The 13,438-nt window shown below is 43.5% G+C and overlaps 1 protein-coding gene across 3 annotated transcripts in view; it reads left to right on the top strand.

Moving 5' to 3' along the window:
- The window catches only part of LOC147885435 (protein REVEILLE 6-like), a 75,108-nt gene extending 62,802 nt beyond the window's left edge, over positions 1–12,306 (top strand). For all 3 annotated transcript variants that reach the window (XM_087396747.1, XM_087396744.1, XM_087396746.1), the window contains exons 6-7: positions 11,645–11,704; positions 11,819–12,306. In XM_087396747.1, coding sequence (XP_087252873.1) covers positions 11,645–11,704; positions 11,819–11,884 — 126 coding nt within the window. In that variant the 3' untranslated portion in view covers positions 11,885–12,306. The remainder of the gene's footprint in view (positions 1–11,644; positions 11,705–11,818) is intronic.
- Positions 12,307–13,438: the final 1,132 nt, after the last annotated feature.

Raw genomic sequence — 13,438 nt, 5'->3', positions numbered from 1 at the left:
GGTTTCAGGAGTGCTGGGACGTGTCAGTTGGTATCAGAGCCAACTTCTGATGCAAAAAATTGGGACGATTTCTTCCTCCAGGTATGCCCTAATTTCGAAATTTATTGCTGCAAGATCTTGTTGGTTCATGGGTTATGGGAAGTGGTCAGGATGAAGGGAAAAGGTAGGAAGAAGGAGAGTCATGATTTCGAAATTACTGAAGGGAAAAGTGAGAGAGGGTTGAGGTGTAGCTAGGTGAGAGTGGAGATGAATGGAGGAGAGGCGTGAGAAGAGCTGATTGGTAGTCAAGGGGATTCCGTGTGCTGGTCAGGGCTGCGCAGAGGTAGGTGACGCAGGTAGGAGAGGTTGAGTGGTGCGCCATAGGCTGGAGAGGAATTCGGCCAGGCAGGGAGGTGCGCCATAAGCTGGAGCAGGGTGCGGCTAGATTGTGGGAGGAGCTGCTATTTCGAAAAAAGCACCACCCTCCAAGTTGGGAGGGTGGGGCGAGAAAAAGCAGCAACCCTCCAAAGTTAGGAGGGGTTTGATGCTAAAAAAAACATCAACTCTCCAAGATTGGGAGGGTGAGCTTTTCTAGAAAGCATAGCTTCCTAGATTAGCTGCACCATCTCCTTTATAGCCTGGCAGGATCCCAAGCTCAGCCACAGCCTAAGCTAGAGTGCACAAGAAGACCTCCTTACACTTCTACCAGATTTTGCCATCTAGGAACGGCCACAGCCTGCGTCAGATTTCCGTACAGCCTGCGGCAGATTTCCGTACAGTACGGCCTGCAGCAGACTTCTGTACACTGCAGCCTGCAGCGGAACCAGCAAAGGGAGACCCCGGGATCACCTACGCAAGCTGATCGTCAGCTTCCAGCATCTTCTTTTCGGCCAGCTCCTCTTCTTTCGTCACCTCCTCTTGGGACGGTTTTTTCTCTGCTCCACTCTCCTTCCAGCTTCGATTCCCCCAGTTATTTCTCTCAGTTCGCTACTCTTTTCAGATCAGATTTCAGACATGGCTGATTCTGTAAATCCTGAGTTTGCCATGGGAGATCAGGATTTGGACTACCCTGCTGAGGAAGACCAGGGTCTTTACGACGATCTGATTACGAAGAAAGCCTTCAGTGAATTCACCAATGCTCTAGATGGAAAATTTGAGCAGGTAATGCGAATCAAACGGGGTTGACACAGCAACTCCAAGGGATTCAGACCACTCTCACACTTCTGACTAGCACTGTGCAGGCACTCACGCATGTGGATGCCATGGCTTCAGTGTTAGGTCCGAACATAACTCCAGACCCTTTTTCCGGAGACCAGAAGTCTCGAACCAAGGAGGTTGTTGACACTTGGTTGCACAAGTGGCAAGTATACTTCCAGTTCCACCTGTACCCAGATGACAAGAAAATACAGCTTGCAGCCGGCTTCATGTCAGGAAAGGCTTTGTTATGGTGAAAGGAACTCCAACCTAAGCCGGTAACATGGATAGATTTCGAAGGGGTCTTCAGGAAGGAGTTCCTGAAGAAGGAGGACGACTATGATATCGTAGGCAAGCTTAAAGCCCTCGATATGTCTAAGCTGAACTTGACGTTTGAAGTTTATCTTCAAAGGTTTCGAGATCTGTAGACCAGGGCCACAAAGATGGATCCAGTGACCTTGTTAGGTTTCTTTGTGGATGGTTTGCCAGATTCGTACAAGTTGCAAATCAAGAACAACAAATGTACCACGTTGCAAGAGGCCATGAATTACGCGCGTATTTATGATGATACCATGGCCAGTGCAAAGGCAACTACAGTTTCCGACACGAGTGGGAAGAACAAACGGAAGTTCTTCCAGTCTACCACTGGTAGCGGGGAGACGAAGTCTATAGACAACGCCTCCAAGAAACACTTGACTCAGGCGAAGAATGGTCGAGCCCATTTCCTTCGTACCTTGAAGCTTAAGAAGGAAGGACGTTGCTTCTACTGCGAGGAGCGGGGCCACACCAAGAATGAGTGTCCAAAGCGCAAGAATCAAAAGCAAGCGCTAGGACCGAAGCTCCAGGCGGGTCCAGGTACCAAAGCCAAGGGAGCGAACCAAGTTTCGATGATAGGTATTTCTGTAAATGTCATTACCTGCCCACTTTCTTGTAATTGCACTTTTAATACTTCGTTATTTGGTTCCCATGATCTTTTCCGAGTTTATGGAGAAGTTAGGGACCAAAGAGTTCACATTCTCTTTGACCCGGGCAGCTCTCACAACTTTGTTAATTACAAATTTGTGCAGAAGATGGGGCTGTCCACGATACCTAGCGGTCACACCTATGAGGTGCAGCTTCCAGCTGGGAAGTAGTTTTGGGATCGCAAGATTGAAGCGCTTCCTATTCGGATTCAAGCATACACAAGGGCTCTTACGTGCTATGTTATGCACTTGGAGCATGTGGACTTGTTAATCAGAATAGAGTGGTTTAAAACCCACAATATTCGGATTGGATGGACGGAGCATACTCTTTCTTTTGTGGATAAGGACACCCAATTTTGTATTCAGTTCCCTCTTCTCAGGGACCTATTGTAACTGCGATGCAGCTTCGGAATATATTAAACACTTCTCATTACGATGTCTATCAGTGTGTTTTGATTCCGCTTTCTTCATTTGTTGTCTCTGTAAATAACAAGAATGATTTAAGTGTGTTTGAACACCGTGAATTGAGAATGTTGTTAGATGGTTTCAAGGATGTATTCCCTGCTCAACTGCCGGAAGGTTTACCTCCAGAACGGGCAGTAGATCATCGCATAGACTTAGTACCAGGGGCTCAACCTATTAGTGTACCACCTTATAGGATGAGCCAGCTTGAGGAGGATGAGCTAGCTACACAGCTACATGATTACCTGAATATGGGCTATATTCGCCCAAGTAAATCACCTTGGGGTGCACCTGTCCTCTTAAGGAAGAAGAAAGATTCTACATGGAGAATGTGTATAGATTATAAACGATTGAATAAAGTGACAATTAAGAATCGATACCCTCTACCTCGTTCCGATGATCTGATAGACCGTTTGGCCAGAGCGAAGTATTTCACTAAGATTGATTTGCGTACGGGTTATCACCAAATCCGTATCTATGCTAAACACATAGATAGAACCGCATTCCGAACTAGGTATGGTCACTACGAGTTTCTTGTATTACCTTTTGGTTTGACCAATGCTCTTACTACCTTCCAGCAAATGATGAACGATTTGTTCCGAGATTTTTTGGGCAAATTTGTTGTAGTGTTCTTAGATGACATCTTGGTATATAGCCGAACGCTTGAGGATCACATAGGACACCTCCAGATTGTCTTAGTTATTCTAAGACAGCATAAGGTCTATGCCAAGATGAGTAAATGTGACTTCTTTATGAAGGAGATCATTTACTTAGGACACAAGATTTCTTCTGAAGGTATTAGCATTGATCTGGATCGTATCCAGAAGGTTTTAGAATGGCCTATTCCTCAGACTGTGAAACAACTTCGTTCTTTCCTAGGATTTACGGTATTTCTACGGAAATCTGTGCGTGATTATTCACATATCACGGCACCCTTGACAAACATATTGAAAGGTCGTGGACGCAGGTCTACCCAGCCGATCTCTTGGAATGATGCATTGAACAAGGCTTTTGAAACCTTGAAGTTTTCTATCAAGGAAGCACCCATTCTTGCATTACTCGATCCTACCTGGCCTTATGTTTTAGAGGCCGATGCGAGTGATTTTGCGATTGGGGCAGCTCTATTCCAAGAGGGCAGACCTGTAGCTTTCGAGAGTAAAAAGCTAGACGACACCCAATATCGTTGGCCCACACTAGAAAAGGAACTTTATGCTGTAGTGTATGCCCTTAAGGTTTAGAGACACTACTTGTATGGTTCGAAGTTTCTTGTATTGACTGATCATCAGCATTAAGTATGTGTGTGATGGGTCTGAATTGAGGGGACGGAAAGCTAGATGGGTAGAATTAATGCAAGATTTTGATTTTGAAATACGTTATCGAAAGGGTTCGTTGAATAGTGTGGCGGATGCCTTAAGTCGAGTCAAGTTTGTAAATGCTATGTCATTTACGGAAATATCCTCAGACCTATTTCAATCCTTGAGAGGGCTTTATGCAACTGATAGTCATTTCAGTTCTTATTGGCAGAGTCCAGGATGGGAGCTCCATGGTTGACCAGGACTCAGAGATTGTGCCACCTATGGTACAGGCGGCAGGAGGTCAATGGATGATTAGGAACGGCTTGCTGTTCTGAAATGGAAAGATTTGTGTACCAGATGTTCTGGAACTTAGATCCAAGATTCTCTGGGAGTGTCATGATGCTCCTAGTGCTGGACATCCGGGTATACATCGGACTCTGTCTCTTGTGAAGCATACCTTTTATTGGCCTAAGATGCGTGCATTTATTGAGAACTATGTAGTAGGTTGCCGGGTTTGTCAGGTTACTAAGGCAGAACGCCTTAGAAGCGCGGGTTTATTACAGCCATTACAGATTTCAGGTAATAAATGGGAAAGTATTTCCATGGATTTTATTACTGGTTTGCCTTGAACACGCAAGGGTCATGACTCCATTTGGGTCATAGTTGACCGTCTGACAAAAATGGCTAGATTCTTACCTACTAGAACAACTATTTCAGCTGTTCAGCTGGCTCACGAGTTTGTGGACCACTTGTTTAAGCTGTATGGTTTGCCCTCTGACATAGTCAGTGATAGGGACTCAAAGTTTACAAGTAACTTTTGGACACTTGTTTTTGAGAAGTTAGAAACTATGAGTATGAGTTCCTCAGATCATGCACAATCCAATGGCAGTACAGAGAAGGTTAACCAATTGGTTGAAGACATGCTTCGGGCATATATATCTAAGAGATAGTCTTCATGGGAAGATTATCTACCTATGATAGAATTTGCTTATAACAGTGCAAAGCATTCGAGTATTGGTTACAGTCCTTTTATGCTTATGTACGGGTTTCAACCTAAGTCACCAGTTATGGTTGGGTTAAAAGGGATTCAAAATGATGCTGCAAAGAACTTCTTGCAAGACATGCAGGAAATGTTGCAGTTTGCCAAGGAGTCTATTAAAAGTGCCCAAGATCGGGACAGATTTTATGCTAATAGACATCGTTCACCTAGAGAGTTCTATGAAGGAACGATGGTATATTTGCGAATTCCTAAGGAATCCAAGAGCCTAAGTACTGGTTTGGTTCCAAAATTATCCCCCAGATACTGTGGTCCGTTCAAGGTCATTAAAAGAATTGGACCAGTTGCATATCGACTAGAATTGCCTCCTGATGTTAAAGTACATCCAGTCTTTCATGTCAGTAGACTGAAAGAAGTCTTGGGTACGGATGATCAACTTGTTTCTCCTCACGAGATAATAGAAGTTATAGATTTGACTTTTATTCCACACGAACCTGAGTGTATTCTTGAATTTCGTGACAGACAGATTCGTAATCGATCTATCACGGAATACAGAATCAAGTGGAAGGATCGTGTTGAGGAGGATGCAACATGGGAGACATTACAAAACCTCCAAAGAACATTTCCGGGTTTCTTAGCGAACTCAGGAGTGAGTTCTTAGAGGAGGGGAAGTATGTCATGTGCACGGATTAGTATCTGACGTGTACTAGGTACACAAGACTAGCTCAGGTAGCCTGGGGAGGCTTAGAGTTAGGTAGGCTTGATTCTCGGGTTGAGTGGCAAGGGTACGAACCAGTTAGAGGTCTTCGCTATTTCTGGCGCTTGGGACCCAAGTCTATATAAGGGGCCTAGGGGTTCAGTTCTCAGGGAGCCGATGGGAGCAAGTTTCGTTCCCAGGTGCTAGGTTTGATCCTGGATTGAGTCGTGGACGCGCGCGTGCATCTTCACGTAGCCCAAGGCCCAGTTGCAGATCCCAAGCTTCACAGCGCTACCTGGTGGTATGGGACACCAGGCTGGTTTGGATCTGGTTGGGAGTTCGTGCCAGTAGCTCAGCTCGTGGCTCGGAGGGGACATCTCCTGATTCGGGATCACATCCCATAGATGTCATGGTTTGGTGGTGAGCAGCCTGCTCAGTTTCTCACGTTGTGTGTGTGTTCTTGTGTTTGCTTGCAGATCAGAGGTTTCAGGAGTGCTGGGACGTGTCAGCCAAGGACCATGAGGGGCTTTGTACGGAGTACATTGCATATGGTATTAGTACACAAGTCCGGATCTTGGCAAAGCTATTCAATGAAGCAGTTTGCATCGTGTTTTCCCCACACTCAGACCCTTAACACCATTATTCCAATTCACAAGGCAGGGGATCCCATGAGTCCGGAAAACTATAGGAACATCATGATGGGACATCTTATATCCAAGATCTATGCAGCAGCACTTGACACTCATGTCACCCGAGAGGTAGGGTGTGTAGGACACAGAGCGATCGGATAGGCGGGCCTTTGAGCAAATCATGCTACACTGGATTACATCTTTACATTGTTGAGGAGACTTGAGCAGGGAAGCAAAGGCTTTATTGCTGCTTTATGGATTTCCACAAAGTCTATGACACTGTAGCACAAGCCTAACTTTTCAAACGCCTACTTGATCTAGGGTATAGTGAGGACATTATCTGGGTATTTGGAGCACTGTATGAGCGGGTATCAGGTAGAGTCAGGACTTCAACAATTGGAGTCAAACAAGGTTGTCCATTATCATTAACCTTGTCTGGCTTGTACATCAACGAGCTCGAGTGCTTCATCACAACTTTGGGAGGTGCAGGTTCTCCGCCGTTAGCTAGCTCCTTGATTCTAATTTTACTATAATGACCTGGTCCTACTCTCCTCCTTAGGTGAGGGTCTCCAGCGGTATTTGGATGCACTCTAGTGTATTTGTGACACATGATTTTTTCCCCCCCAAAGAAAATACTTCTATTGAGATGAAAGAAGCTCCAAGAGCAAGGCTCATGGGATAAGTACATCATGCAAGGCATGAGACAAAACACGCCATAAGAGAAAAACCAAGCTCATGCAAGAGAGCTAGAGAAATCCCAAGGTTAAGGCTGAAAGTTCCACCTCAACCTTGTGGAGGAATTTGAGAAAAATGGGGAGCCACTCCACTGGCTACGGAAAACAATCCTCCTAGATGCTGCCTGGAAGATCCTTGCTCATATGGCCATCAAGGTGTGTATAGTATCTGTCCAAATACTAGCCAGTGTGTGTGTAGAATGAACCTAGGAACCATCCAAGGTCTTTATACATATGGATCTCCAAATATGCCATACTGATATGCTAGCCAGAATCTCCCAGTAAGTATTCACAAAGGCATGTGTAAGTCTGTATGAGAATCGGAAACATCATCGAGAGAGCATGACTCAACCAAATGTTGTCAAACTGAGAGGGATCAAGAAGGGTCATGTCTCATAAAAAACCTAAGGCCCCAAGAGAGAGCCAAGCCACTGAACCCCTAGTCCTAAAGAAGAGAGAACGAATAAAGGTCCTCAATAAACTAGCAATTTCCTTCTAGATTGATTCTGGCCTGTATGCAGTCCCATAGGCAGTGTTGGATAGACTCTTTAGTAGAAAGGCAACAAACACAAGTAGAATCTGCCCCAAACATAGACTCCATTGGTTCACTGCAATTCTCCATGAATGGAAAGCCAAAAGAAAAGAGTAAATTCTCTATTCTTGATTTATAGATTCTCTTCCAAAAGGATTTCTGCAAATCAACAGAAATCCGAAGATTCTCCCAATGAGGAGCTCTGATGGGCTTCTAGCCCCTAAAGTTGAGCTGAAACTTCTTGGCATTACTGACCCTGTAATGAAAGAAGGTGAGGCTCTTCTCTCGGTGCTCTGCGTCAATCCACTCCCACTGCCCGAGATCCCACTATAAATATTTTTATGGGGACACCTTCATAAATCCAAATCCTCTATGCATCCAAGGGAATGTGATTCAGGTTAGGCTCTAGAAACCATCCTGAAGCAAAAAAACTCCTCCACATGACCTACAACCGTGACAAGCTGAAATGCAACATCCATAAGGATATCATTTGTAGACCTAGACAACTTGTCTCCAAAAAGAAAGTGATACAGATGAGATGAAGGTGACTTGGGTAAAACCAAGGTTATGATCTTTAAAACATCTCGAGCGGTCGCAAATAGAGAGCAATTTACCTTGACGGGGCTCTGCTAGAGATTGTTGCATCCTACACATACCAGGGTGTCCTCTTTTCAAGTTTGATAGATCACTATGATTTTAGATGCTCTATATACTATGAGATCCGTGGATGGCACCACTGTCTTCTCAGTATCAGTTTTGCCCCACTCAAAGAGTTTCAAAAACATCCAGATCAGCGGCGTGTGTCTATTTTACTTCTTGAGGCAAAGAGACACACAAAATCTCATACGAGCATAGAGGAGAGCACATGAAGAACCGGTTGAGCCCAGTCAGATGGAGTTTTTCTCCGTTGACCCTAGCATGGGACAATAAGGGATCAGTCATAGGAGAGACCCAAAGGACATCACTCGACACACCCAACCCCAGGTGGACACGCACATGAGGACCGTAGACATATCCTCTCGTTTTTAAGTGGACAGACAAACCATTGGAGTGACTATAGTAGCACTTGTCAAATAGCGGGCCACATCAGGGAGACTACAAAGGAAGAGGGATGGACCCAGACAACAGACCGAGCGACAGCAACATTCTATCACTGACTTTCTCCCTCGATGCCAGCCCTCACCGGACCTTAAGCCATTGTCACACAAGCTTCTGTTGTCTCTCCTCGGTCGCCTAGTGGTGTTAATCCCACGGACAACGGTCTAGCCACTCACGGACAATTGATAGGTGGCTTGGGGATTCTCCTTGGTGTTTGTCCCCTTTTTGTGGGTTTCTCTTGCAATGATGGCACAATATATTACTTTTTCTTGTCGCAGGCATCGACCTTGGGTAGGGATGTCCGTTTCTAGTGGGCCCACCCTTAGGTTTCATCGTATTTGGTTTTTTAAGTTTGATAGACCCTTTGGTCTTTTGTAGACGTAAATAAAAACTCTCTCTCTCTCTCTCTCTCTCTCTCTCTTAGACTGATCTGCACTTTGTATGATATGCAAGAGATTGAGACTGAGGATCACTATGCTTTCAGATGCCTGGTATACTATGAGATCCGTGGACAGCACCACTATCTTTTCAGGACCAGTTTTGGCCCACTCAGAGAGTTCCTTGCACATCTAGATCAGCGGCAGGTGGCTATTTTCTTTGAGGCAGAGATCAGCTCACATGAGCACATAGGATTGCACATGAGGAGAAGTCAAAGCACGATCATGGATTTTTTTTTCGATGACCCTATCTATGGACAGCAGGGGATTAGACACAGCAGAGCGCCAGAGGACACTACTTGCCAGATCCGACCTCAAGTAGACACTCACATGAGGGCCGCAAACATATCCTCTTGCTTCGACATGGGGAGATAGACTAGTGGAGCGATGATAGCACTTGTCAGACAGCGGACCACATCACGGAGGTCACAAAGGAGGAATCAACGTTTGTCGCTGATTTTCTCTCCCTCGCCTGACCCGGAGTCATTGTTAGACAAGCTCCTCTCGTCTCTCCTCAGTAGTCCAGTCTTGTTGGTCCCATAAAAAGAATACATAGGTCCAGCCACTAAGGATGGCTAACCAATTGATAGACAACCAGGGGATTCTTCTTGGTGTCTGCTCCCCATTTGTAGGTTTCCCTCACCAGCGATAGTGCAATGTACTACTTTTATCTGGTTTCTTTTCAGTCTCATTGACCCTTTGGTAAACGTTAATAAACCTTCTTTCTTTCTTTCTTATTTATTGTAATTCTTGTTTCATAAGGCTAGCAAACTTCTTTTTTGGGGTACAATCTTTGCCATGTTGGCCTCACATCCTCCTTCATGATATGGTGCATGATACCATTTCAGGTGGCATCCTTTCGTGTCTTTGTAAAACCAAGCAAAGCACTCCCAATATTCTATTTGGAGCTCTTTTACGAGTGTGAGCTTGCCCTCAGTCTGCCCTCAGTCTGTCCTCTCTTATATAGATTTGCTTAGTCGATTCACCTTATAGGGCAAGATTTATCATCTTGTTTTTGTTGGGCCATCATATGCTCCTTGCTCACCTTCCTCTAGTCTCCTCTGAACTTGTGGTAGTGCTATGGTGACATCCCCAAGTGTGTACTTAGCGAAGTACTCAAGTGTATCATGGATAGGAAGATCATCTACTTTATTCTCCATATTTCCCAGGGGTTTGTTTTGAGCTTCTACTTTTCGTGTCTTAAATTTCTTTCCTGGGTGTAGGAATTTCGAGAGGGCTTTGGGGGCTAGGATAATCTTTTTCAAGCGTGCCATGTGAAAATGATCATGTCTTGCACCAAGTTTCTTAACACCATTGAAGCTCGTCATCTTGGAGAACTTCCATGTAGAATTGGGTGTCAATGTCATCATCCAAGCTAATAATAGATATTTTTTATCCATCTAGTTGAGACATCGTAGTAGTTGGTTCTTTGTGCCTTAAAGATGTTTGTGAGAGTTGGTGGTTCTTCCATTTTAGTTCTGAAGGAAGGGTTTGGGTGAGGAGATGGCTTGCTTGCTTAAAGCTCCACAGGCTGAAAGCTTCTTTGTCCAGCAAGAGGATGGGATTAAGCTCCACCCACCCTCCGCTTGAGTCCATCAGAAGCCACCATGATATGTTTGGAATTGGGACTTTTTCATTCAAGCTCCTTGGAGGTAACCAGGAAGTCCCTGTAGCCCCCGTGGAGTACACCTTTTTGTTGAATGGTCCCTTCTCCTTGGTATCAGGAAGGTCCAATCTCCCATCCAAGCCTAATCTTGGATCTCAGATCTGAAGATTTAAGATCCCCTGCTCCCAGACCTTGAGATTTAAGATTCCCTTCTCCTGGGCAGGATGGTAACAATAGCAAGCCCTCAACCATGCAGTCCAGGGTTGCTAAATTGCTGGTTTCTTGTGGTCCCCGCTTTATATGCTTGTTGAGAGCCCAAAGCAACGTGGAGGGTGAACATCTCCTCTTCTCGCATTATCTTCCAAAAGTAGTGGATCACTCCTCCACACTCTTGATAATTGGTTGAGCAACTGATCTTTCCCTTGGTGTCAGTTATACCATGTCAGCATAAGGATTAATTTCCTCCAACTGATCTCGTTCTTTTATTGGGCACGCAGTCATGGTAGCCATTACATGCATCCAATTCTTGATTTGATCATCATTGCGGATTATTGTTCCCACGGCATTTCTGCTAGCTATTGTCTGAAGTTCTGATGGTAGTATCTGATGCATTCTTCGTCCCAATTCCTTGCTCCAACTGGCTTATCTAGATCCAGCTTGATAGTTTACTCTCTGTTAGAGATTGACTACATTATTGGTCACCCAATTATGAATTATGTGGACTGTCCTCATCCATGGCCTTCCCAAGATACCATTAAATGCACCATGAGTATTAAGGGCGCACATCACCACGAAAGTAAGAGTGAATTGGAGTCTACAGAGCAATGACCAGCTCCTCTATAGAGCACCGTACCCACTGGTTTTAGGAATTTAGAGCCCCCTGGCAAGTTTTAAGATTTTGGCAATAACAACTGTGTGAGTCATCTTAAGGTATGCATTATCATCCAGGTTTCTATGCTTTGACAATGGATACCTTATGATTAAACTTTGCAATATCTCACTATATTTGAAATATTTTGTAGATCTTGCTACTTATGAGGAATCTTTCCATCAACTTGTCAAGAACTGAGTTTGAAGGGCATGTACGTATTACTTGAAAGTTGTCTCCCATCCACTTCTATTCGTAGCCTCTTCGCATTCGAAATCCTTGAGTTGCCTTACTTGAATAAATGGTTTATTATCTCTGTTTCTTGCAGAAAACCTATTTTCCTACTTATGACAGGAGTATGATGCAGCTGACTCCAGTGACAGGTCATGCTTGAGACATCTTAATGGGAGGGGATGCCTTGGTTGTGATGGGCGGTATGCCAAAATAGGCAGTACCACGTTAGTTGCTTATGGCACTGCTCCATGGTTTATTCAGTGCTTTTTTTTATGAATCCAAATCTGTATGAACACAAATTCAGGCTGGAGCTTCCCTGCGTCAGCAGCTAGTTTCAAGAGAGTGACTTGGTTGCTCTAGGTGATGTTCTGTTTGCTGTAGTATGTTTTTCCTTGGAGCATGTAGAATGGCAGAACAGATAGCTCATAGACCCCTGTTGGAGTAATGCAGTACTGTGCAAATAATGGAAGATATCTATTAGTGTAAAAGTTTGGCACCTGCTTTTGTACATGAACATATACATGAAGCTTCTTGTTCCCTCTTATGATGCAAGAATAAAATTTAAGGACATGATTCCTTGCACCATAGAAGTTATATTTATAAGACCGTATTGATTTTCTTTATTCATTTTAACAAACTTGGACTCTGTGAAAGTATTTCTTGTTTTGGTTGGACTGGATGGAGAACCTCTTGTTTTAAATGTGGTGTGAAGAAATGGAAAGAACCTATCGGTTTGAATCTAGGTCTGTGAGCTTACATTAATATTCGTACAATAATGGAAAGAACCTATCTGTTTGAATCTAGCTCTGTGAGCTAAGCATGATAGGTGTTAAAGTTTTCACTTTAGAAATCTTGATGTAATCAATTCAAAGCATTTTTGTTAGATTTTTTATTCAAAAAATTATTTATCCGAAAAGCTTGGAAATATCAAACAATAATGTGAGCTAAGCACGCTAGGTGTTAAAGTTTTCACTTTGGAAATCTTGATGTAATCAATACAAAGCCATTTTGTTAGATTTTTTAATTCAAAAAATTATTTTTCCAAAAAGCTTTATAATATTGATATTTCCCAAGTTTTAGAAGTGTGAATGAATTATTGCAAAGAGAAACATATCCAAACCAGGATTACTAGCAATATTATCTCACATTGTGTGGATAATACTATATGAACCACCTTCTCCTCGTAGCATCAATTCATCTAAATGTTTATACGAGATATGCACTAAGATATTGGCAATATTAATTGAAATATGTGTGGATAGTATGATATGAACCACCTTTTCCTCATCTTAAGGAAGACATTTGTCTATAGAAGTTTCAACGTCTTGTTATTTAAAATTAATAAAATAAAATAAAAAATCACAAGAGACTCTCCCTCACTAAGCTAGGATAAATTCCTCCTACATTGAAATTAAGGAAGGATTTGTAGAGAATGTGAGGATAGCTTGTGCAAGCAATCTTCCAATCTCCCCTATGAGTTAGGGAAGAGACAAAATACTTTTATGAAGGAGTTTGAAGGCTACTACTTGGGCATTAGGTTTGATAATGCATGCCTTAAGAAAGCTTGTCTTTGGAACTCTTGACTCTAAATTATTTGATCCATGCTTGGGGTATGAAGGATCAGCATACCCTAGAAGAGATTCTTCATGGAGTTACTACATATCAACACGCATAGATGGTTCAAGGCCAGTGTTGCACATACCAAAACGAGTTT

The sequence above is a fragment of the Dipteris shenzhenensis genome, chromosome 25, assembly GCF_047967505.1.
Source record: "Dipteris shenzhenensis isolate YYH24624 ecotype China chromosome 25, Dip_SZ_1.0, whole genome shotgun sequence".
In the NCBI taxonomy this organism is placed as follows: Eukaryota; Viridiplantae; Streptophyta; class Polypodiopsida; order Gleicheniales; family Dipteridaceae; genus Dipteris; species Dipteris shenzhenensis.
This window is presented reverse-complemented; position numbering and strand designations above follow the sequence as displayed.